We start from the raw sequence: 26,218 nt of genomic DNA, 5'->3' as shown, positions 1-26,218 counted from the left end.
TTTGCGTCCGCTCTATGCAGCACTGAGGCGGAGATCTGAAAGAGTGATGGGTAATGGCAGATAAAACATCAAGCCCCCTCCCACAACTCTCCTCCTTTCTCTCCTCCTATAACTTGCTCCTTAAGACCCAGCATTCACTCCCTCAATACTACCCCACTTTCAGTGTGGCGCTCCCTCATTACTGCCCCTCCGACAGTGCGGCACTCGCTCAGTGCTGCCACTCCGAAAGTACGGCGCTCCATCAGTACTGCCCCTCCCACAGTGCGGCGCTCCCTCAGTACTGCCCCTCCGACAGTGCGGCGCTCCATCAGTACTGCCCCTCCGACAGTGCGGCGCTCCATCAGTACTGCCCCTCCGACAGTGCGGCGCTCCCTCAGTACTGCCCCTCCGACAGTGCGGCGCTCCCTCAGTACTGCCCCTCCAACAGTGCGGCTCTCCCGCAGTACTGCCCCTCCGACAGTGCGGCACTCCCTCAGTACTGCCCCTCCAACAGTGCGGCACTCCCTCAGTACTGCCCCTCCGACAGTGCGGCGCTCCTTCAGTACTGCCTCTCCGACAGTGCGGCACTCCCTCAGTACTGCCCCTCCGACAGTGCGGCACTCCTTCAGTTCTGCCCCTCCGACAGTGCGGCACTCCCTCAGTACTGCCCCTCCGACAGTGCGGCGCTCCTTCAGTACTGCCTCTCCGACAGTGCGGCGCTCCTTCAGTACTGCCCCTCCGACAGTACTGCGCTCCCTCAGTACTGCCCCTCCGACAGTACGGCGCTCCCTCAGTACTACCCCTCCGACAGTGCGGCGCTCCCTCAGTACTGCCCCTCCGACAGTGCGGCGCTCCTTCAGTACTGCCCCTCCTACAGTGCGCCGCTCCTTCAGTACTGCCCCTCCGACAGTGCTCCGCTCCTTCAGTACTGCCCCGCCGACAGTGCGGTGCTCCCTCAGTCCCGCCTCTCAAACAGCACGGCCATTCAATCATCACAGCCGACTATCTGCAATGCCGGCCCTACCCATCAACCACACTTCTCTCTTTCCACACCCCTCTCCCCTCCCAAAAACCCCACCAGAACGTCCCCCAATCTCTCCTCTCCAGCCTCCTACAGTGTTTCTATTTCCTACTTCTGATCACTTTGAAAACCTCACCCGGAACTTTGTGACCCCCAGAACTCCGACTATTCACAACGCTCTCCTGGCCGGTCTCCCACCTTCCCCCCTCCGTAACAATCAGCTCGTCCAAAACCCCGCTGCCCCCATGTCCTAATTCACCCCGAGTCCCTCTCACCCACCGCCCCCTGTGCTCGCTGACCGACATTGGTCCCGTGCCGGCAACACCTCGATTTTAAAATACTCATCCTCAATTACACATCCCTCCTCGCCCCCTCACTAACTCTGTAGCCTCCTCCAGCTCCGACACTCCTCTCTATCTCTGTAACCTCCTCCAGCCTCTACACCCCTCCCTATCTCTGTAACCTCCTCCAACCCCTACACCCCTCCCTATCTCTGTAACCTCCTCCAACCGCTACACCCCTCCCTATCTCTGTAACCTCCTCCAGCCCCTACACCCCTCCCTATCTCTGTAACCTCCTCCAACCACTACACCCCTCCCTATCTCTGTAACCTACTCCAGCCACTGCACCCCTCCCTATCTTTGTACCCTCCTCCGGCCCCTACACCCCTCCCTATCTCTGTAACATCCTCCAGCCCCTGCACTCCTTCCTATCTCTGTAACCTCCTCCAGCCTTACACCCCTCTATATCTCTGTAACCTCCTCCAGCCCTACTCACCTCCCTATCTGTGAACTCACCTCCCTATCTGTGAATTCTCCTCCAGCCCCTACACCTCTCCCTATCTCTGTAACACCCTCCATTCCCTACACCCCTCCCTATCTCTGTAACCTCCTCCAGCCCCTACACTCCTTCCCATCTCTGTAACCTCCTCCAGCCCCGACACCCCTCCCAATCTTTATAACCTCCTCCGGCCCCTACACCCCTCCCTATCTCTGTAACCTCCTCTAGCCCTACACCCCACCCTATCCCTGTAATCTCCTCCAGCCCCACAACCCTCCGAGATGTCTGTGCTCCTCTAATTCTGCCCTCCTGAGCATCCAAGATTATAACCGCTCCACCATCGGTGGCCATGCCTTCTGTTGCTTGGGACTCAAGCTCTGGAACTGCCTGCCGAAAAATCTGTCTATCTCCGCCTTAAATATACTCAATGTCCCAGCCTCCACAGCTCTCTGTGGCAGAGAATTCCACAGATTTACCACCATCTCAGAGAAGAAATTCCTCCTCATCTCTGTTTTAAATGGGCGGCTCCTTATTCCGAATCTATGCCCCCTATTTCTAGATTCCTCCATGAGAGGAAACATCCTCTCTCCATCTACCCAATCGAGCCCCGTCAGAATCGCATATATTTCAATAAGATCACTTCTCATTCTTCTGATCTCCAATGAGTAGAGTCCAAAACTGCCTCCAATACAAGTATATAACTCGTTAAATAAGGAGACCAAAACTGTACGCAGTACTCCAGGTGTGGCCTCACCAATAGCCTGTACAGTTGTAGCAGGACTTCCCTGCTTTTATACTCCATCCCCCTTGCAATAAAGGCCAACATTCCATTTGCTGCCGTGATCACTTGCTGTACCTGCATACAAACTTTTTGTGTTTCATGTACAAGGACCCCCAGATCCCTCTGTTGCACAACATTTTTTAATCTCTCTCCATCTAAATAGTAATTTGCTTTTATATTTTTCCGACCAAAGAGGATAATGTCACACTTTCCCACATTATACTCCATCTGCCAAATTTTTGCCCATTCACTTAGCCAGTCTATATCCCTTTGCTGATTTTTTGTGTCCTCCTCACAACTTGCTTTCCCCCCCATCTTTGTATCATCTGCAAACTTGGCTACATTACACTCGGTCCCTTCATCCACGTCATTAATATAGATTGTAAATAGTTGAGGACCCAGCACTGATCCCTGCACCACCCCACTAGTTACCATTTGCCAACTGGCAAATGACCCATTTATCCCGACACTCTGTTTTATTTTCGTTAGTCAATTCTCCATCCATGCTAATATATTAACCCCAACCCTGTGAACTCTTACATTGTGTGGTAACCGTTTATGTGGAAAATGCCTTCTGGAAGTCCAAATACACCACATCCACTGGTTCCCCTTTTATACACCCTGTTTTTTATATCCTCAAAGAATTCCAGCAAATCTGTCAAACAGGACTTTCCCTTCATAAATCCATGCTGACTCTGCCTGACCGAATTTTGCTTTTCCAAATGTCTTGCTACTGCTTCTTTACAAATGGACTCCAGCATTTTCCCAAGGACAGACGCTTGACCAACTGGTCTATAGTTTCCTGCTTTCTGTCTGCCTCCTTTCTTAAATAGGGGTGTTATATCTGCGGTTATCCAATCCGCTGTGACCTCCCCAGAATCCAGGGAATTTTGGTAGATTACAAACAATGCATCCACTCTCCCCGCAGGATTTCTTTCAGGACCCGAAGATGCAGGCCATCAGGTCCAGCGGTCTTGTCCGCCTTTAGTCCCATTAGTCGTAAAACCATGCTGGCTCTGGCTTGCCTGTATTACGCTTGTCTAAACGTCCTGCTACTGCTTCCTCACAAATGGAATCCAGAACTTTTCCCATGACATTGATCTCCCGACTCTCTGTTAGTTAGCCAAATCCTCTCTCCATCACCCCCAACCCCAACGCCTTTTGGAGGCGTCAGTACATTACCGGCGAGATCGTCAGCGAGGCTCTTTCGGGTTTGCTGTTTGCCGTGACTCTTGGCAGAGAAAACGAAAATGAGGCCGCTTTTCAGAAGCTCGGCTGGAGCGGTCCGTTACCTTGGCAGCTCTCCCCAGGCCAGCAGGGCGATAAGTCCCTGGTTCGCACGGAGTATGGCGACAGGGGAAAAAGGGACCTCTCCCTCGCTGTCCAATAACGTTATTGCCGGCCAATTTGTTGATGAAGGGAATTCCATTGAAAGCTCGCCGATGGCCCTATCAGGGAGGGAGGGGGCTCGATGGAGGTGAGCCTATGGGAGGACGAGGAAGGGGGAGGGCGTGGGCGACGAGGGCAGGGTGCAGGGGGCCGGGGGGGGGGGGCAGCTGAACACGGCCTGTTCCAGAAGGCTGTGATGTGCACTTTAGCCGACAAAGGTTTCTGATGACCTCGACACCTTCCTTTTAGACGACGCACACACACACACACAGACAATCCCAACACACAGCACAACAGGGATCAGGGAGAGAGAAAGCACCAGCTCAGAGCACAATAGCAGGCTGCGCAGCTAATGCCGTCCATTCAGCCTCCAACTATGGCCCTTTCATACACAACCACAATGTCACATGAAGCACGAGTTAGGCCACAGCTGCAGCAACTGCGTGCGGTTCTGGTCACCCAACACCACAGGCCGTCCCTCGGAATCGAGGAAGACTGGCTTCCACTCGAAAAATCAGTCCTTAGGTGGCTGAACAGTCCAATACGGGAACCACAGTCCCTGTCACAGGTGGGACAGATAGACGTTGACGGAAGGGGAGGGTGGGACAGGTTTGCCGCACGCTCCTTCCGCTGCCTGCGCTTGGTTGCTGCACGCTCTCGGCGACGAGACGCGAGGTGCTCAGCGCCCTCCCGGATGCACTTCCTCCACTTAGGGCGGACCGGTCTTTGGGCCCAGGGACTCCCAGGTGTCAGTGGGGACGTTGCACTTTATCAGGGAGGCTTTGAGGGTGGTCCCTTGTAACGTTTCCTCTGCCCACCTTTGGCTCGCTTGCCGTGAAGGAGTTCCGAGTAGAGCGCTCGCTTTGGGGAGTCTCGTGTCTGGGGGACATGCAGACAATGTGGCCCTGCCCAGCGGAGCTGGTCGAGTGTGGTCAGTGCTTCGATGCTGGGGATGTTGGCCTGGTCGAGGACACTAACGTTGGTGCGTCTGTCCTCCCGGGGGATTTGTAGGATCAAGCAGAGACATCGTTGGTGGTATTTCTCCAGCGACTTATCACCACATTAAAGTAAAGTGGTGTATGCACTAAGAAACAGTGCAGAGGAGATTTACCAGGATGTTGCCAGGACTGGGGAATTTTAGCTATGAGGAAAGATCCGATAGGCTGGGGTTGATTCTTTTGGATCAGAAGAGGCTGAAGGGTTATTTAACGAACCAGGTCGATTCCTGGGATGAAGGTGCTGACTTATGAAGAAAGGTTGAGCAGGTTGGACCTGTCCACCTCAAAGAAGCAGGAGCTGGCCATTTGGTGGGGGGTGGGGAGAGGTCGAAGGAATGCCGCGCTGTCGGAGGGGCAGTACTGAGGGAGTGCCGCACTGTCGGAGGGGCAGTACTGAGGGAGTGCCGCACTGTCGGAGGGGCAGTACTGAGGGAGCACTGTTGGAGGGGCAGTACTGAGGGAGCCCTGCTGCACCGTCGGAGGGGCAGTGCTGAGGGAGCGCTGCACTGCTGGAGGGGCACTACTGAGGGAGTGCCAAACCGTCAGAGAGGCAGTACTGAGGGAGCGCTGCACTGTCAAAAGGGCAGGACTGAGGGAGCGCTGTCCTGTCGGAGGGGCGTTACTGAGGGAGCATCGCAATGTCAGAGCTGCGGAACTGAGGGAGTGCCGCATTGTCGGAGGTGCAGTACTGAGCGAGTGCCACACTGTCGTAGGGGCAGTACTGAGGGAGCGCCGGACCGTCGGAGGGGCAGTACTGAGGGAGCCCCGCACCATCGGAGGGGCAGTACTGAGGGAGCGCTGCACTGTCAGAGGGGTTGTACTGAGGGAGCTCCGCACTGTTGGAGGGCAGTACTGAGGGAATGCTGCGATGTCTTGGGACAGTACTGAGGGAGCGCCGCACTGTCAGAGGTGCAGTACTGAGGAAACGCCGCACTGTCAGAGGGGTTGTACTGAGGGAGCCCTGCACTGTCGGAGGGGCAGTACTGAGGGAGTGCCGCACTGTCGGAGGCCCAGTACTGAGGGAGTGCCGCACTGTCGGAGGGGCAGTACTGAGGGAGCCCTGCACTGTCGGAGGGGCAGTATTGAGGGAGCGCCTCACTGTCGGAGGGGCAGTACTGAGGGAGCACCATACTGCACTGTCGAACGGGCATTACAGAGAGAGAGTCCCTCTGATGGAAGATTGTTATTAAGGGTGTGCTGCACTGTTGAACGGGCGGTACTGAGGGAATGCCGCACTGTGAGGTGCAGTACTGAACGAGTGCCACACTATCAGAGGGGCAGTAATGAATGAGTACCAACCTGTCGGAGGGGCAGTACTGAGGGAGTGCCGCACTGTCAGAGGGGCAGTACTGAGGGAGCGCCTCACTGTCAGAGGGGCAGCACTGAGGGAGTGTCGCACTGTTGGAGGGGCAGTACTGAGGGAGCACCTCACTGTCGGAGGGGCATTACTGAGCATGTGCCGCATTGTCAGAGGGGCAGTACTGAGGGAGCGCTGCACTGTTGGCGGGGCAGTATTGAGGGAGTGCCGCACTGTCGGAGGGGCAGTACTGAGGGAGTGCCGCACTGTCGGAGGGGCGGTACTGAGGGGGCACCGCGCTGTCAAAGCAGAAATACTGAGGGAGTGCTGCTCTGTCGGAGGGCCGTACTGAGGGAGCGCCGCACTGTCAGAGGGGCAGTACTGAAGGAATGCCGCACTGTCGGAGGGGCAGCACTGAGGGAGTGTCGCACTGTTGGAGGGGCAGTACTGAGGGAGCACCGCACTGTCGGAGGGGCAGTACTGAGGGAGCACCGCACTGTCGGCGGGGCAGTACTGAGAGAGTGCCGCACTGTTGCATGGTCGTTACTGAGTGAGTGCCGCACTGTCGGAGGGGCAGTACTGAGGGAGCGCCTCACTGTCGGAGGGGCCGTCTTTCGGATGAGACGTTAAATCGAGGCTGTGTCTGCCCTCTCGGGTCGATATAAAAGATTCCATGGCACTAATTCGAAGAAGAGTAAGGGTGTTAACTCCGGTGTGCAGGTCAATATTTATTGTGCAATCAACATAACAAAAACAGGTTATCACATTGCTGTTTGTTGGGTCTTGCGGTGAGTCGACTGCCTGCCACGTCTCCACACTCCAAAACTATTTCACTGGCTGTGAGGCCCTTTGAGACATCCAGTGGTCATGAAAGGCACCGTTGAAATCCGAATCATTCCTTTTGCTTTTGTTGTTGCTTGTTGTAATTTGAAATCACTGTTGATTTAAACCCCTGCTTTTGGAGCTAACGGTTGCTCACAGGGTGTTTGGAGCAGTGGCCAGAGATTTCTGGTCGGGAGGATGAGGAGAAGAGGCAATTATAACTCGCGAGCAAGATGCTGAGCGGGGGAGGGCGCAGGAACAGAGAGTCCTGGGGAGGGGTGCTGGGAGCATGCACGTGTGAGCCGTTCGGCTGTCACGTTTCCCACGTGACAACGGCAACCACACGCTGAACAAAAGCCGCTTCATTGGCCGTGAGGCGATCAGGATGCCCTGAGGTTACGAAAGGCGCTATTGAAATGCAAGTCCCGAATGAAAGAAATTCTCTCGGAACATCCCGTGACGGCTAATAAATGTCGAACGCGCCACTCCACCGCTGGTCCCCTCTGAAGTAGCAATTGGCGTACAGCTCCCCGTCCAGTATCACGTTCTCGCAAGCGGAGGGCGCTCCACCGCGACCCTCGCCCGAACCGGCACTCCCGCGACCCCATCCCGCGTCGTCGCTGTTGCCGTGGATCGCGTCGACCTCGACATTGGCGTATATAGCATTGACGTCGCTGCAGGACACGTTAATGGCCCTCGGAGTCGCCTGAAAGACAATCAGCGAGACAGGCGGGAATCAGAGAATCGCACCGCAATGGTGGAGGCTCTTTGGGCCCATCGAGACCGGGATGTGCCGGCTCTGTGAAAGAACAATCCAATCAGTCCCGCTCTCAAACCCCCCCACTCCTCTTCCCCCCGCACAGCCCGGCACAATTTTCCCCGTAAAGTATTGATCCAATTCCCCCATTTGAAAGTTACTGTCCAATCTGCCAACACCAATCTTTCAGGCAGTGCGTTCCAACGGGGTTGGGGTATATGGGGAGAAGGTGGGTTTGAGGGATATCGGGGAGAAGATGTGGTTGAGGGACATGGGGAGAAGTTGGGGTTTAAGGGATAGGGTGCAGAGTGTCTGGGACTCCGTAACCTTTGCCTGCACAATAAATGTCGATGTCAGGAGGGGCACCTACCTCACACGGATTTCCAGGCTCCAGGTGAACATCTGCAGACCTCGCTAAGCCATGGGACCTGAAATGTTGGACACAGACTGGTGAGACTCTCACCAACAGATTGTTCCAAGGTTGATCGTGAGACGTCCGTTACTACACCGAGTGAAGCATTTCGAAGGCACCTCGATTTTAAACTTATCAAACCCCTCAATGGCCTCCTACACCCCTCCCTATCTCTGTAACCCCCTCCAGCCGGGACACCCCTCCCTATCTCTGTAACATCCTCCAGCCCAGACACACCTCCCTATCTCTGTAACCCCCTCCAACCCAGACACTCCTCCCTATCTCTGTAACTCCCTCCAGCCCCGACACTCCTCCTATCTCTGCAAACTCCTCCACGCCCTACACCCCTCCCTATCTCTGTAACCTCCTTCAGATCTACTCCCCTCCCTAGCTCAGTAACTTCCTAAAGCCCTGAGACCCCTCCCTAATTTTGATACCTCATCCAGCCATAAACCCCTCCTTATCTCTGTAACTTCCTCCATCGCCTGCACCCCTCCGTATCTCCGTAACCTCCTCCAGCCCCTACACCGCTCCATTTCTCTGTAACATCCTCCAACCCCTACAGCCCTCCCTATCTCTGTAACATCCTCCAGTCCCTACACCCCTCCCTATCTCTGTAACCTCTATCACCCCGGCACACCTCCCTTTCTCTTTAACCTCCTCTGAGTCAACACAACTCCCTATCTCTGTAACCTCCTCCAGACCCGATACCCCTCCCTAGTTTTGATATCTGCTACATCCCCCAGACACCTCCCTATCTCTGTAATCTTCTTCAGACCCTAAAATCTCCCTATTTCTGTAACTTCCTCCATCCTTACACCCCTCCATATTTTTGTGACCGCCTCCAGCCCCAACAACCCTCCCTATATTTAAAATCTCCTCCAGCCCTTACACCCCTCCCTATCTCTGTAATCTCCTCCACCCCTACACCACTCCCGATCTCTGTAAACTCCTCTAGCACTACACCCCTCCCTATCTCTGTAAACTCTTCCAGCCCTACACCCCTCCCTATCTCTGTAACCTCCTTCAGCCACCACAGCCCTCCCTATCTCGGTAAACTCCTCCAGCCCCTAGACCACTCTCTGTCTCTGTAACCTCCTCCAGACCCTACACCCCTGCCCATCTCTGTAAGCACCTCTAGGCCAACACACCTCCCTATCTCTGTAACCATCTCCAGACCCTATACCCATCCCTATTTCTGAAAACTGTTCATTTCCTTAGACCCCTCCCTATCTCTGTATAACCTCCTCCAGCCCCTACACTCCTCCGTATCTCTGTAACCTCCTCCATCCTCATACCCCTCCCTATCTCTGAAACCTCCTCCAGCAGCTACACATTTTCGTATTCCTGTAACCCCCTCAATCACTACACCCCTCCATTGTTTTGTAAACTCAGCCAGCCCCTACAACCCTCCCCATATTAGAAACCTCCTCCAGCCCTTAAAACGCTCTGTATCACTGTGACCTCTGCAGCCTGACATGCCTCCCTAATTCAGTAACCTCCTCGAGCCCTTACACACCTCCCTATCCCTGTAATCTCCTCCAGCCCTACACCCCTTCCTATGTCTGTAACCTCCTCCAGCCCTATACCCCTCCCTATCTCTATAACCTCATCAAACACCTCCACCCCTCCCTGTCTCTGTAACCTCCTCCAGCCCCTACACCCCTTCCTATCTCTGTAACCACCTCCAGCTCCCACACCCCTCCCTATCTCTGTAACATCCTCCAGACCCTACACCCCTCCCTAACTCTGTAACCTGCCCAGCCCCTACACCCCTCCCTATCTCTGTAACCACCTCCAGCTCCCACACCCCTCGCTATCTCTGTAACCTCCTCCAGACCCTACACACCTCCCTATCTCTGTAACCTCCTCCAGCTCCTACACCTCTCCCTATCTCTGTAACCTCCTCCAGCCCCTACACTCTCCCTATCTCTGTAACCTCCTCCAGCCCTACACCACCCATCTCTGTAACCTCCTGCAGCCCCTCAACCCCTCCATATCTCTGTAACCTCCTATAGACCCGATATAGCTTCCTATTTCTGAAATCTTCTCCATCCCGTGGACACCTCCCTATCTCTGTCAGCATCTCCAGCCCTACACACCTCCCTATCTGTATAACCTCCTCCAGCCCTACAGCCCTCCCTATCTCAGTAACATCCTCCAGACCCTACACTCCTCTCTATCTCTGTAACCTACTCCATCCCCACACCACTCCCTATCTATGTCAGCTCCTCCAGTCCCAACTCCCATCGATATCTCTGTAACCTCCTCCACCCGCTATACCCCTCACTATTTCTAAAATCTGCTGCATCCCCTACACCCCTCCCTATCTATATAACCTCCTCCAGCCCTACAGCCCACTCTAGCTCTGCAATCTCCTCCATCCCCACACCCCTCCCACTCTCTGTAACCTTCTCCAGCCCCTACACACCTTCCTATCTCTAACCTCCTCCAGCACCTAACCCATTCTTATTGCTGTACCTTCTCCATCCCTAGGCCCCTCCATATTTTGTAACCTCATCCAGCCCCTACAACCCTCCCTATATTTGAAATCTCTTCCAGCCCCTACACCGCTCTGTATCGCTGTAAACTCCTGCAGCCCCTACACGCCTCCCTAACTCTGTAATCTCCTCCAGCCCTACACCCCTCCCTATCTCTGTAAATTCCTCCTGCCCCTACATGCTTCCCTATCTCTGTAACCACCTCCAGCCCCTATACACCTCGCTATCTCTGTAACCACCTCCATACCGTAAACCCTCCCTATCTCTGTAACCTCCTTCAGCCCTACACCCCTCCCTATCTCCGTAACCTTCTCAAGCCCCTACACCCCTCCCAATCTCTGTAATCACCTCGAGCACCTACAACACTTCCTATTTCGGAAATCTCTTCCAGCACCTACACACCTTCCTAATTTTGTAACCTCATTCAGCCCTACAGCCCTCACTATCTCTGTAACCTCCTCCAGCCCCTACACCCTCCCTATCTCTGAAACATCCTCCAGCCCCTACACTCCTCCCTGTCTCTGTAACCTCCTCCAGAACCTACACCCCTCCCTATCTCTGTAACCTCCTCCAGCCCCTACACCCTCCCTGTATCTGTAACCTCCTCCAGCCTCTACACCTCTCCCTATCCCTGTATCCTATGGACTGGAGGGTAGCTAAGGTAACACCTCTTTTTAAAAAAGGAGGGAGAGAGAAAGGGGGTAATTAATTACCGGTTAGCCTGACATTAGTAGTGGGGAAAATGTTGGAATCAATCATTAAGGATGAAATAGCAGCGCATTTGGAAAGCAGTGACAGGATCGGTCCAAGTCAGCATGGATTTAGGAAAGGGAAATCATGCTTAACGAATCTTCTGGAAATTTTTGAGGATGTAACGAGCAGAGTGGACAAGGGAGAAACAGTGGATGTGGTGTATTTGAACTTTCAAAAGGCTTTTGACACGGCCCCGCACAAGAGATTGGTGTGCAAAATCAAAGCATATGGAATTGGGGGTAATGTACTGACGTATATAGGGAACTGGTTGGCTGACAGGAAGCAGAGAGTCGGGATAAACGGGTCCTTTTCAGAATGGCAGGCAGTGACTAGTGGAGTGCCGCAGGGCTCAGTGCTGGGACCCCAGCTCTTTGCAATATACATTAACGATTTAAATGAAGGAATTGAGTGTAATATCTCCAAGTTTGCAGATGACACTAAGCTGGGTGGCGGTGTGAGCTGTGAGGAGGATGCTAAGAGGCTGCAGGGTGACTTGGACAGGTTGGGTGAGTGGGCAAATGCATGGCAGATGCAGTATAATGTGGATAAATGTGAAGTTATCCATTTTGTGGGCAAAAACACGAAGGCAGTATATTATCTGAATGGCGGCAGATTAGGAAAAGGGGAGGTGCAACGAGACCTGGGTGTCATGGTTCATCAGTCATTGAAAGTTGGCATGCAGGTACAGCAGACGGTGAAGAAGGCAAATGTTTTGTTGGCCTTCATAGCTAGGGGATTTTTAGTAAAGGAGCAGGGAGGTCTTACTGCAGTTGTACAGGGCCTTGGTGAGGCCTCACCTGGAATAATGTGTTCAGTTTTGGTCTCCTAATCTGAGGAAGGACGTTCTTGCTGTTGAAGGAGTGCAGCGAAGGTTCACCAGACTGATTCCCGGGATGGCAGGACTGACATATGAGGAGAGACTGGATCAACTGGGCCTGTATTCACTGGAGTTTAGAAGGATGAGAGGGGATCTCATAGAAACATATAAGATTCTGACGGGACTGGACAGGTTAGATGCGGGAAGAAAGTTCCCGATGTTGGGGAAGTCCAGAACAAGGGAACATAGTCTTAGAATAAGGGGTAAGCCGTTTAGGACTGAGATGAGGAGAAACTTCTTCACTCAGAGAGTTGTTAACCTGTGGAATTCCTTGCCGCAGAGAGTTGTTGAGGCCAGTTCATTGGATATAATCAAGAGGTAGTTAGATATGGCTCTTACGGCTAAGGGGATCAAGGGGTATGGAGAGAAAGCAGGAAAGGGGTACTGAAGGAATGAGCAGCCATGATCTTATTGAATGGTGGTGCAGGCTCGAAGGGCTGAATGGCCTACTCCTGCACGTATTTTCCATGTTTCTATGTTTCTAACCACCTCCAGCCACTACAGACTCCATATTTCTGTATCCTCCTCCAGCACCCATACTCCTTCCTATTGCTGTAACCTCCACCAGCCTCTACTCACCTCCCTGTATCTAAAATTTCCTCTAGCCCCTACTCCCCTCTGTATCACTGTAAAGTCCTGCAGCCCCTACACGCCTCCCGAATTCACTAATCTCCTTGAGCCCTTACACGCCTCCCTATCCCTGTAATCTCCTCCAGCCCTACACCACTCCCTATCTTTGTAAATACCTCCTGCCCTTACAACCTTCCCTATCTCTGCAACGAACGTCAGCTCCTACAACCCTTCCTACTTTTGGAATCTCATCCTTCCCTACAGCCCTCCCGATCTCTGTAACCTCCTCCAGCCCCTACACCCCTCCCTATCTCTGTAACCCCCTACAGCCCCTACACCCCTCCCTATCTCTGTAACCCCCTCCAGCCCCGACACCCCTCCCGATCTCTGTAAGCTCCTCCAGCCCCTATTCCACTAACTATCTGTGTAAACTCCTTCAGCCCCTACACCCCTCCCTATCTCTGTAACATCCTCCAGCCCTTACACCCCTCCCTATCTCTGTAACATCCTCCAGCCCCTACACCCCTCCCTATCTCTGTAACATCCTCCAGCCCTTACACCCCTCCCTATCTCTGTAACATCCTCCATCCCCTACACCCCTCCCTATCTCTGTAACCTCCTCCAGCCCCTACACCCCTCCCTATCTCTGTAACCTCCTCCAGCCCCTACACCCCTCCCTATCTCTGTAACCTCCTCCAGCCCCAACACCCCTCCCTATCTCTGTAAACCCCTCCAGCCCCTACACCCCTCCCTATCTCGGTAACCTCCTCCAGACCCTACACCCCTCCCTATCTCTGTAACCTCCTCCAGCCCCTGCACCCCTCCCTATCTCGGTAACTTCCTCCATTCCTACACACCTCCATATTTTTTTAACTTTGTCCAGCCCCGACAACCCTCCCTAGTATTGAAAGCTCCGCCAACCCCGACACCCCTCTTTATTGCAGTAAACTCCTGCAGTCGCTACATGCATCCCTAACTCTGTAACATCCTCCAGCCTCTATACCCCTCCCTATCTCTGTAACATCCTCCGCCCCTTACACCCCTCCCTATCTCTGTAACCTCCTCCAGCCCCTACACCCCTCCCTATCTCTGTAACCTCCTCCAGCCCCTACACCCCTCCCTATCTGTGTAACCCCCTCCAGCCCCTACACCCCTCCCTATCTCGGTCACATCCTCCAGCCCCTACAACCCTCCCTATCTCTGTAACATCCTCCAGCCGCTACACGCTCCCTATCTCTGTAACCTCCTCCAGTCCCTACACCCCTCCCTATCTCTGTAACCCACTCTAGCCCCTACGCCCCTCCCTATCTCTGTAACCTCCTCCAGCCCCTACACCCCACCCTATCTCGGTAACCTCCTCCAGCCCCTACACCCCACCCTATCTCGGTAACCTCCTCCATCCCTACACACCTCCATATTTTTTTAACTTCCTCCAGCCCCGACAACCCTCCCTATCTCTGTAACCTCCTACAGCTCCTGCACACCTCCCTATCTCTGTTAACTTCTCCAGCCCCTACACCCCTCCCTATCTCTGTAAACTCCTCAAGCCATACACCTCTCCCTAACTCTGTCACCTCCTCCAGCCCCTACATGCCTCCCTAGCTCTGTAACCTCCTCCAGCCCCTACACACATCCCTACCTCTGTAACCTCCTCCAGCCCCTACACCACTCCCTTTCTCTGTAACCTCCTCCAGCCGTACACCCCCTCCCTATCTCTGTAACCTCCTCCAGGCTATACACACTTCCCTATCTCCGTAACCTCCTCCAGCCCCTACACACCTCCCAAGCTTTGTATCCTCCTCCAGAACCTACAAGCATCCTTATCTCTGTAAGCTCCTCCAACCCTACACCCTCCCTATCTCCGCAACCTCTTTCAGCCTCTGCACCCATCCCTCTCTCTGTGTCCTCATCCAGTCCCAAAACCCCTTCTTAACTCTGTAACCTCCTCCATTCCTAAAATCCTCCCTATCTCCATAACCACCTCCAGCCCCTACACCCCTCCCTTTTCTGCAACCTCCTCCAGCCCTATAACCCCTCCCTATCTCTGTAACTCCCTACAGCCCCTACACCTCTGCCTATCTCTGTACAGTACTGCAGCCCCTACACCCCTCCCAATCTCTGGACCCTCCTCCGGCCCCGACATATTTGGGGGTGGGAGGTTCGAGGGGTTGGGCGGAGCTGGTGAAATCTTTAGCCAGCACGAGACAGGCACAGAGTCTGGAAAGATGGCCCCGAACAAAACTGTGATCACATGACTTGCCACATGATCATTTATTAATTTTACGCCAATAGCTGTTATTACTTCAGGAGTCCACTAGGCGGTGCTCGATTACAGGGGGGTATTCAGGTCAGGAGGTGGGTGCAGGACTTCCTCGTCTGACAGGAACTCAAGTACTGCCCCCAAATGCGGCTCGACCCAGCTTCACCCACAGACAGTATGGACACAATTGAGACTTACGGGCTCCAGCAATAGTGAATCCTCACATATACGATGATCACACCCACGATGATGATTAACGCGAACACTCCAAAGACAGTTATAATTATCTTCAAGGGCCCTTCATCTAGGACTGAACAACAAGAATAATTAATGCTGCCTCATTTATACAATCACGCAGGAACAGGAGGCGGCCCATTCCGCCCCTCGAGCCTGTTGCACAGGAACAGGAGGAGGCCCATTCAGCCCCTCGAGCCTGTTACACAGGAACAGCAGGAGGTCCATTCAGCCCCTGGAGCCTGTTGCACTGGAACAGGAGGAGGTCCATTCAGACCCTGGAGCCTGTTGCACTGGAACAGGAGGAGGCCCATTCAGCCCCTCGAGCCTGTTACACAGGAACAGGAGGAGGCCCATTCCGCCCCTCGAGCCTGTTGCACAGGAACAGGAGGAGGCCCATTCAGCCCCTCGTGCCTGTTACACAGGAACAGCAGGAGGTCCATTCAGCCCCTGGAGCCTGTTGCACTGGAACAGGAGGAGGTCCATTCAGACCCTGGAGCCTGTTGCACTGGAACAGGAGGAGGCCCATTCAGCCCCTCGAGCCCGTTTCACAGGAACAGCAGGAGCTCCATTCAGCCCCTCGATCCTGTTACATAGGAACAGGAGGAACTCATTCAGCCCCTCGAGGCTGTTACACCGTAACAGGAGGAGTGCCATTCAGCCCCTCGATGCTACTACAGAGGAAGAGGAGGAGCCCCATTCAGCCCCTCGAGCCTGTTACACTGGAACAGGAGGTGACCCATTCTGACCCTCGGGCCTGGTACACAGGAAAAGAACGAGGTCCATTCAGCCCCCTCGAGCATGCTCACAGGAACATGAGGAGGCCCATTCAGCCCCTCGAGCCTGTTTCACAGGAACAGAAGGAGGTGCATTCGGCCATATCGAGCCTGTTGCACAGGAACAGGAGGAGGCCCATTCAGCCCATCGAGCCTGTTACACAGGAACAGGAGGAGGCCCATTCAGCCCCTCGAGCCTGTTACACAGGAACAGGAGGAGTGCCATTCAGCCTCTCGAACCGGTTACACCGGAACAGGAAGAGACCCATTCAGCCCCTCGGGCCTGGTACACAGGAACAGGAGGAGGCCCATTCAGCCCCTCGAACCTCTTGGACACGAACAGGAGGAGGCCCATTCAGCCCCTCGAGCCTGTTGCACAGGAACAGCAGGAGGTTCATTCAGCCAAATTGAGCCTGTTACACAGGAACAGGAGGCCCATTCAGCCCCTCGTTCTGGTTACACAGGAACAGCAGGAGACATATTCATACCCTTGAGCCTGTAAATCAGGAACAGTAGGAGGCCCATTCAGCCCCTCGAGCCCGTTACACAGGAACAGCAGGAGGCCCATTCAGCCCCTGGAGCCTGTTGCACTGGAACAGCAGGAGGTCCATTCAGCCCCTGCAGTCTGTTGCACTGGAACAGGAGGAGGCCCATTCAGCCCCTCGAACCTGTTGCACTGGAACAGGAGGAGGCCCATTCAGCCCCTCGAGCCTATTGCACAGGAACAGCAGGAGGTCCATTCAGCCAAATCGAGCCTGTTACACAGGAACAGGAGGAGGCCCATTCAGCCCCGCGAGCCGGTTACACAGTAACAGGAGGTGACCCATTCTGACCCTCGGGCCTGGTACGCAGGAAAAGAAGGAGGTCCATTCAGCTCCCTCGAGCATGTTCACAGGAACATGAGGAGGCCCATTCAGCCCCTCGAGCCTGTTTCACAGGAACAGGAGAGGTGCATTCAGCCATATCGAGCCTGTTGCACAGGAACTGGAGTAGACCCATTCAGCCCCTCGAGCCTGTTACACAGGAACAGGAGGAGTGCCATTCAGCCTCTCGAGGCTACTACACAGGAATAGGAGGAGGCCCATTCAGTCACTCGAGCCTGTTATACAGGAACAGGAGGAGGTCCATTCAGCCCCTCGAGCCTATTACACAGGTACAGGAGGAGGCCCATTCAGCCCCTCGAGCCGGTTACACAGGAACAGGAGTTGAACCATTCAGCCCCTCGAGGCTGTTAGACGGGAACTGGAGGTGGCCCATTCAGCCCCTCGAGCCTCTGACACAGGAACAGGAAGAGTGCCATTCAGCCCTACGAGGCTACTACACAGGAAGAGGAGGAGGCCCATTCAGCACCTCGGGCCTGTTACACAGGAACAGGGGGAGTCCCATTCACCTCTTTGTGCCTGTTTCACAGAAACAGGAGGAGACCCATTCAGCCCCTCGAGTTGTTACACAGGACCAGGAGGAGGCCCATTCAGCCGGTTGAGCCTGTTACACAGGAATAGGAGGAGGCCCATTCAGCCCCTGTAGCCTGTTACACAGGAATAGGAGGTGACCCATTCTGACCCTCGGGCCTGGTACACAGGAAAAGAAGGAGGACCATTCAGCCCCCTCGAGCATGTTCACAGGAACAGGAGGAGGCCCATTCAGCCCCTCGAGCCTGTTTCACAGGAACAGGAGGAGGTGCATTCTGACATATCGAGCCTGTTGCACAGGAACAGGAGGAGGCCCATTCAGCCCCTCGAACCTCTTGCACACGAACAGGAGGAGGCCCATTCAGCCCCTCGAGCCTGTTGCACAGGAACAGCAGGAGGTGCATTCAGCCAAATTGAGCCTGTTACACAGGAACAGGAGGCCCATTCAGCCCCTCGTTCTGGTTACACAGGAACAGCAGGAGACATATTCATACCCTTGAGCCTGTAAATCAGGAACAGTAGGAGGCCCATTCCGCCCCTCGAGCCCGTTACACAGGAACAACAGGAGGCCCATTCAGCCCCTGGAGGCTGTTGCACTGGAACAGCAGGTGGTCCATTCAGCCCCTGCAGCCTGTTGCACTGGAACAGGAGGAGGCCCATTCAGCCCCTCGAGCCTGTTGTACTGGAACAGGAGGATGCCCATTCAGTCCCTCGAACCTGTTGCACTGGAACAGGAGGAGGCCCATTCAGCCCCTCGAGCCTATTGCACAGGAACAGCAGGAGGTCCATTCAGCCAAATCGAGCCTGTAACACAGGAACAGGAGGAGGCCCATTCAGCCCCGCGAGCCGGTTACACAGTAACAGGAGGTGAACCATTCTGACCCTCGGGCCTGGTACACAAGAAAAGAAGGTGGTCCATTCAGCCCCCTCGAGCATGTTCACAGGAACATGAGGAGGCCCATTCAGCCCCTCGAGCCTGTTTCACAGGAACAGGAGAGGTGCATTCAGCCATATCGAGCCTGTTGCACAGGAACTGGAGTAGACCCATTCAGCCCCTCGAGCCTGTTATACAGGAACAGGAGGAGGTCCATTCAGCCCCTCGAGCCTATTACACAGGTACAGGAGGAGGCCCATTCAGCCACTCAAGCCGGTTACACAGGAACAGGAGTTGAACCATTCAGCCCCTCGAGGCTGTTAGACGGGAACTGGAGGTGGCCCATTCAGCCCCTCAAGCCTGTTTCACAGGAACAGCAGGAGGTCCATTCAGCCCGTCAAACCTGTTACATAGGAACAGGAGGAACCCATTCAGCCCCTCGAGGCTGTTACACAGGAATAGGAGGAGGCCCATTCAACCCCTCGAAGCTCTTGCTCAAGAATAGGAGGAGGCCCATTCATCCCCTCGAGCCTGTTGCACAGGAACAGCAGGAGACATATTCAGACCATTGAGCCTGTTACACAGGAACAGGAGGAGGCTCGATCAGCCACTCGTGTTGTTACACAGGACCAGGAGGAGGCCCATTCCGCCTTTGAGCCTGTTACAGAGGAACAGGAGGAGACCCATTCAGCACCTCGAGCCTGTTACACAGGAACAGGAGGGGCCCATTCAGCCCCTCGAGCCTGTTACACAAGAACAGGATGAGGCCCATTCAGCCCCTCGGGCCTGTTACACAGGAACAGGATGAGGCCCATTCAGCCACTCGAGACTGTTACACAGGAACAGGAGGAGGCCCATTCAGTCCCTTGAGCCTATCACACAGGAACAGGAGGAGGCCCAATCAGCCGCTCGAGTTGTTACACAGGACCAGGAGGAGGCCCATTCAGCCGGTTGAGCCTGTTACAGAGGAACAGGAGGAGACCCATTCAGCCAATCGAGCCTGTTACACAGGAACAGGAGGAGGCCCATTCAGACCCTCGAGCCAGTTACACAGGAACAGGAGGAGGTCCATCCAGCCCTTTGAGCCTATTACACAGGAACAGGCGGAGGCCCATTCAGCCCCTCGAACCGTTACACAGCAACAGGAGGTGACCCATTCAGCCCCTCGGGCCTTTTACTCAGGAACTGGAGGAGACCCAGTTGGCCCCTTGAGCCTGTTAAACAGGAACAGGAGGAGGCCCATTCAGCACCTCGAGCCTGTTACAAAGGAACAGGAGGAGGTCCATTCAGCCCCTGGAGCCTGTTGCACTGGAACAGCAGGAGGTCCATTCAGCCCCTGGAGCCTGTTGCACTGGAAAAGGAGGAGGCCCATTCAGCCCCTCGAGCCTATTGCACAGGAGCAGCAGGAGGTCAATTGTGCCAAATCGAGCCTGTAACACAGGAACAGGAGGGCCATTCAGCCCCTCATTCTGGTTACACAGGAACAGGAGGAGACCCACTCAGCCCCTCGAGCCTGTTACACAGGAACAGGAGGAGGCCCATTCAGACACTCGATCCCGTTTCACAGGAACAGCACGTGACCTATTCAGTCCCTCGAGCCCTTTACACAGGAACAGTAGGAAGCCCATTCAGCCCCTCGAGCCTCTGACACAGGAACAGGAAGAGTGCCATTCAGCCCTATGAGACTACTACACAGGAAGAGGAGGAGGCCCATTCAGCCCCTCGAGTTGTTACACAGGACCAGGAGGAGGCCCATTCAGCCGGTTGAGCCTGTTACACAGGAATAGGAGGAGGCCCATTCTGACCCTCGGGCCTGGTACACAGGAAAAGAAGGAGGTCCATTCAGCCCCCTCGAGCATGTTCACAGGAACATGAGGAGGCCCATTCAGCCCCTCGAGCCTGTTACACAGGAACAGGAGGAGTGCCATTCAGCCACTCGAGCCTGTTGCACAGGAACAGGAGGAGGCCCATTCAGCCCCTTGAGCCTGTTACACAGGAACTGGAAGTGGCCCACTTATCCACTCGGGCCTGTTACACAGGAACAGGAGGAGGTCCATTCAGCCCCTCGAGCATGTTACATAGGAACAGGAGCAGACCCATCCAGCCCCTCTAGCCTGTTACACAGGAACAAGAGGATGCCCATTCAGCCCCTCGAGCCTGTTACACAGGAATTGCGGGTGGCCCATTCAGCCCCTCGAGCCTGTTAGACAGGAACTCGAGGTGGCCCATTCAGCTCCTCGAGCCTGTTACACAGGAACAGCAAGAGGCCCATTCAGCCCCTCGAGCCTGTTACACAGGAACAGGAGGAGGCCCATTCAGCCCCTCGAGCCTGTTACACAGGAACAGCAGCAGGTCCATTCAGCCCCTCGATCCTGTTACACAGGAATATGAGGAGGCCATTCAGCACCTCGAGCCTGTTACACAGGAAGAGCAGCAGGTCCATTCAGCCCCTCGATCCTGTTACACAGGAACAGGAGGAGGCCCATTCAGCCCCTCGGTCCTGTTACTCAGGAACAGGATGAGGCCCATTCAGCCACTCGACCTTTTACACAGGAATAGGAGGAGGCCCATTCAACCCCTCGAGGCTGTAACAGGAGGAGGCCCATTCAGCCCCTCGAGCATGTTGCTTGGAACAGGAGAACGCCCATTCAGCCCCTCGAGCCTGTTACACAGGAACAGGAGGAGGTCCATTCAGCACCTCGAGCCTGTTACACAGGAACAGGAGGAGGCCCATTCAGCCGCTCGAGCCTGTTACACAGGAGCAGGAGGAGGCCCATTCAGACCCTCGAGCCTGATACACAGGAACTGGAGGAGGCCCATTCAGCCCTTCGAGTCTGTTACACAAGAACAGGAGGAGGCCCATTCAGCCCTCGACCCTTTTACACAGGAACAGGAGGAGTGCCATTCAGCACCTCGAGGCTACTACACAGGAAGAGGAGGAGGCCGATTCAGCACCTCGGGCCTGTTACACAGGAACAGGAGGAGGTCCATTCAGCCCCTTGAGCCTATCACACAGGAACAGGAGGAGGCCCAATCAGCCGCTCGAGTTGTTACACAGGACCAGGAGGAGGCCCATTCAGCCGGTTGAGCCTGTTACAGAGGAACAGGAGGAGACCCATTCAGCCAATCGAGCCTGTTACACAGGAACAGGAGGAGGCCCATTCAGTCCCTCGAGCCAGTTACACAGGAACAGGCGGAGGCCCATTCAGCCCCTCGAGCCGGTTACACAGCAACAGGAGGTGACCCATTCAGCCCCTCGGGCCTTTTACTCAGGAACTGGAGGTGACCCAGTCGACCCCTCGAGCCTGTTACACAGGAACAGGAGGAGGCCCATTCAGCACCTCGAGCCTGTTACAAAGGAACAGCAGGAGGTCCATTCAGCCCCTGGAGCCTGTTGCACTAGAAAAGGAGGAGGCCCATTCAGCCCCTCGAGCCTATTGCACAGGAACGGCAGGAGGTCCATTGAACCAAATCGAGCCTGTAACACAGGAACAGGAGGGCCATTCAGCCCCTCATTCTGGTTACACAGGAACAGGAGGAGACCCACTCAGCCCCTCGAGCCTGTTACACAGGAACAGGCGGAGGCCCATTCAGACCCTCGAGCCCGTTTCACAGGAACAGCACGTGACCTATTCAGACCCTTGAGCCTGTTACACAGGAACAGGAGGAGGCTCATTCAGCCCCTCGAGCCCTTTACACAGGAACAGTAGGAAGCCCATTCAGCCCCTCGAGCCTCTGACACAGGAACAGGAAGAGTGCCATTCAGCCCTACGAGGCTACTACACAGGAAGAGGAGGAGGCCCATTCAGCACCTCGGGCCTGTTACACAGGAACAGGGGGAGTCCCATATACCTCTTTGGGCCTGTTTCACAGAAACAGGAGGAGACCCATTCAGCCCCTCGAGTTGTTACACAGGACTAGGAGGAGGCCCATCCAGCCAGTTGAGCCTTTACACAGGAATATGAGGAGGCCCATTCAGCCCCTCTAGCCTGTTACACAGGAATAGGAGGTGACCCATTCTGACCCTCGGACCTGGTACACAGGAAAAGAAGGAGGTCCATTCAGCCCCCTCGAGCATGTTCACAGGAACATGAGGAGGCCCATTCAGCCCCTCGAGCCTGTTACACAGGAACAGGAGGAGACCCATTCAGCCCCTCGAGGCTGTTGCACAGGAACAGGAGGAGTGCCATTCAGCCTCTCGAACCGGTTACACCGGAACAGGAAGAGACCCATTCAGCCCCTCGGGCCTGTTACACAGGAACAGGAGGAGGCCCATTCAGCCCCTCGAGCCTGTTGCACAGGAACAGCAGGAGGTGCATTCAGCCAAATCGAGCCTGTTACACAGGAACAGGAGGCCCATTCAGCCCCTCGTTCTGGTTACACAGGAACAGCAGGAGACATATTCATACCCTTGAGCCTGTAAATCAGGAACAGTAGGAGGCCCATTCAGCCCCTGGATCCTGTTGCACTGGAACAGCAGGAGGTCCATTCAGCCCCTGCAGCCTGTTGCACTGGAACAGGAGGAGGCCCATTCAGCCCCTCGAGCCTGTTGTACTGGAACAGGAGGATGTCCATTCAGTCCCTCGAACCTGTTGCACTGGAACAGGAGGAGGCCCATTGAGCCCCTCGAGCTTATTGCACAGGAACAGCAGGAGGTCCATTCAGCCAAATCGAGCCTGTAACACAGGAAGAGGAGGAGGCCCATTCAGCTCCGCGAGCTGTTTACACAGTAACAGGAGGTGACCCATTCTGACCCTCGGGCCTGGTACACAGGAAAAGAAGGAGGTCCATTCAGCCCCCTCGAGCATGTTCACAGGAACATGAGGAGGCCCATTCAGCCCCTCGAGCCTGTTTCACAGCAACAGGAGGAAGTGCATTCAGCCCCTCGAGCCTGTTACACAGGAACAGGAGGAGTGCCATTCAGCCTCTCGAGGCTACTACACAGGTACAGGAGGAGGCCCATTCAGCACCTCGGGCCTGTTACACAGGAACAGGAGGAGGCCCATTCAGCACCTCGGGCCTGTTACACAGGAACAGGAGGAGGCCCATTCAGTCACTCGAGCCTGTTATACAGGAACAGGAGGAGGTCCATTCAGCCCCTCGAGCCTATTACACAGGTACAGGAGGAGGCCCATTCAGCCCCTCGAGCCGGTTACACAGGAATAGCAGGAGGTCCATTCAGCCCATCAAACCTATTACATAGGAACAGGAGGAACCCATTCAGCCCCTCGAGGCTGTTACACAGGAATAGGAGGAGGCCCATTCAACCCCTCGAACCTCTTGCTCAAGAATAGGAGGAGGCCCATTCAGCCCCTCGAGCCTGTTGCACAGGAACAGCAGGAGACATATTCAGACCCTTGAGCCTGTTACACAAGAACAGGAAGAGGCCCATTCAGCCCCTCGGGCCTGTTACACAGGAACAGGAGGAGGCCCAATCAGCCACTCGAGTTGTTACACAGGACCAGGAGGAGGCCCATTCCGCCAGTTGAGCCTGTTACAGAGGAACAGGAGGAGACCCATTCAGCACCTCGAGCCTGTTACACAGGAACAGGAGGAGGCCCATTCAGCCCCTCGAGCCTGTTACACAAGAACAGGAAGAGGCCCATTCAGCCCCTCGGGCCTGTTACACAGGAACAGGATGAGGCCCATTCAGCCACTCGAGACTGTTACACAGGAACAGGAGGAGATCCATTCAGCCCCTTGAGCCAATTACACAGGAACAGGAGGAGGTCTATTCAGTCCCTCGAGCCTGTTCCACAGGAACAGGAGCAGGCCCATTCAGCCTCTCGAACCGGTTACACCGGAACAGGAAGAGACCCATTCAGCCCCTCGGGCCTGTTACACAGGAACAGGAGGAGGCCCATTCAGCCCCTTGAACCCGTTTGACAGGAACAGCAGGAGACATATGCAGACCCTTGAGCCTGTTACACAGGAACAGGAGGAGACATATGCAGACCCTTGAGCCTGTTACACAGGAACAGGAGGAAGCCCATTCAGCCCCTCGAGCCCGTTACACAGGAACAGCAGGAGGCCCATTCAGCCCCTGGAGCCTGTTACACAGGAACAGGAGGAGGCCCACTCAGCCCCTCGAGCCTGTTACACAGGAACAACAGGAGGCCCATTCAGCCCCTGGAGCCTGTTACACAGGAACAGGAGGAGGCCCATTCAGCCCCTCGAGCCTGTTACACAGGAACAGGAGGAGGTCCATTCAGCCCCACGAGCCAGTTACACAGGAACAGGAGGTTACCCATTCAGCCGCTCATGCCTGTTACACAGGAACAGCAGGAGGTCCATTCAGCCGCTCGATTCAGTTAGACGGGAACTGGAGGTGGTCCATTCAGCCCCTCGAGCCTGTTACACAAGAACAGGATGAGGCCCATTCAGCCCCTCTGGCCTGTTACACAGGAACAAGAGGATGCCCATTCAGTCCCTTGAGCCTGTTACACAGGAACAGGAGGGGCCCATTCAGCCCCTCGAGCCTGTTACACAAGAACAGGATGAGGCCCATTCAGCCCCTCGGGCCTGTTACACAGGAACAGGATGAGGCCCATTCAGCCACTCGAGACTGTTACACAGGAACAGGAGGAGGCCCATTCAGTCCCTTGAGCCTATCACACAGGAACAGGAGGAGGCCCAATCAGCCGCTCGAGTTGTTACACAGGACCAGGAGGAGGCCCATTCAGCCGGTTGAGCCTGTTACAGAGGAACAGGAGGAGACCCATTCAGCCAATCGAGCCTGTTACACAGGAACAGGAGGAGGCCCATTCAGACCCTCGAGCCAGTTACACAGGAACAGGAGGAGGTCCATCCAGCCCTTTGAGCCTATTACACAGGAACAGGCGGAGGCCCATTCAGCCCCTCGAACCGTTACACAGCAACAGGAGGTGACCCATTCAGCCCCTCGGGCCTTTTACTCAGGAACTGGAGGAGACCCAGTTGGCCCCTTGAGCCTGTTAAACAGGAACAGGAGGAGGCCCATTCAGCACCTCGAGCCTGTTACAAAGGAACAGGAGGAGGTCCATTCAGCCCCTGGAGCCTGTTGCACTGGAACAGCAGGAGGTCCATTCAGCCCCTGGAGCCTGTTGCACTGGAAAAGGAGGAGGCCCATTCAGCCCCTCGAGCCTATTGCACAGGAGCAGCAGGAGGTCAATTGTGCCAAATCGAGCCTGTAACACAGGAACAGGAGGGCCATTCAGCCCCTCATTCTGGTTACACAGGAACAGGAGGAGACCCACTCAGCCCCTCGAGCCTGTTACACAGGAACAGGAGGAGGCCCATTCAGACACTCGATCCCGTTTCACAGGAACAGCACGTGACCTATTCAGTCCCTCGAGCCCTTTACACAGGAACAGTAGGAAGCCCATTCAGCCCCTCGAGCCTCTGACACAGGAACAGGAAGAGTGCCATTCAGCCCTATGAGACTACTACACAGGAAGAGGAGGAGGCCCATTCAGCCCCTCGAGTTGTTACACAGGACCAGGAGGAGGCCCATTCAGCCGGTTGAGCCTGTTACACAGGAATAGGAGGAGGCCCATTCTGACCCTCGGGCCTGGTACACAGGAAAAGAAGGAGGTCCATTCAGCCCCCTCGAGCATGTTCACAGGAACATGAGGAGGCCCATTCAGCCCCTCGAGCCTGTTACACAGGAACAGGAGGAGTGCCATTCAGCCACTCGAGCCTGTTGCACAGGAACAGGAGGAGGCCCATTCAGCCCCTCGAGCCTGT

At 55.1% G+C, this 26,218-nt stretch overlaps 1 protein-coding gene across 2 annotated transcripts in view; it reads right to left on the bottom strand.

Moving 5' to 3' along the window:
- Positions 1-6,967: 6,967 nt before the first annotated feature.
- LOC139240445 (sialic acid-binding Ig-like lectin 13) overlaps positions 6,968-26,218 on the bottom strand; it is a 61,127-nt gene continuing 41,876 nt past the window's right edge. Inside the window, exons 6-8 of one of the 2 annotated variants that reach the window (XM_070868972.1) lie at positions 15,396-15,507; positions 8,195-8,252; positions 6,968-7,773 (exon numbers count right to left, since the gene is read on the bottom strand). In XM_070868972.1, coding sequence (XP_070725073.1) covers positions 7,531-7,773; positions 8,195-8,252; positions 15,396-15,507 — 413 coding nt within the window. In that variant the 3' untranslated portion in view covers positions 6,968-7,530. The other variant, XM_070868973.1, reaches the window with a different exon arrangement.

The sequence above is a fragment of the Pristiophorus japonicus genome, chromosome 31 (genome assembly GCF_044704955.1).
Source record: "Pristiophorus japonicus isolate sPriJap1 chromosome 31, sPriJap1.hap1, whole genome shotgun sequence".
Classification (NCBI taxonomy): domain Eukaryota; kingdom Metazoa; phylum Chordata; class Chondrichthyes; family Pristiophoridae; genus Pristiophorus; species Pristiophorus japonicus.
Note: the sequence above shows the minus strand (reverse complement) of the source record. Positions and strands in the feature narration are given on the sequence as shown.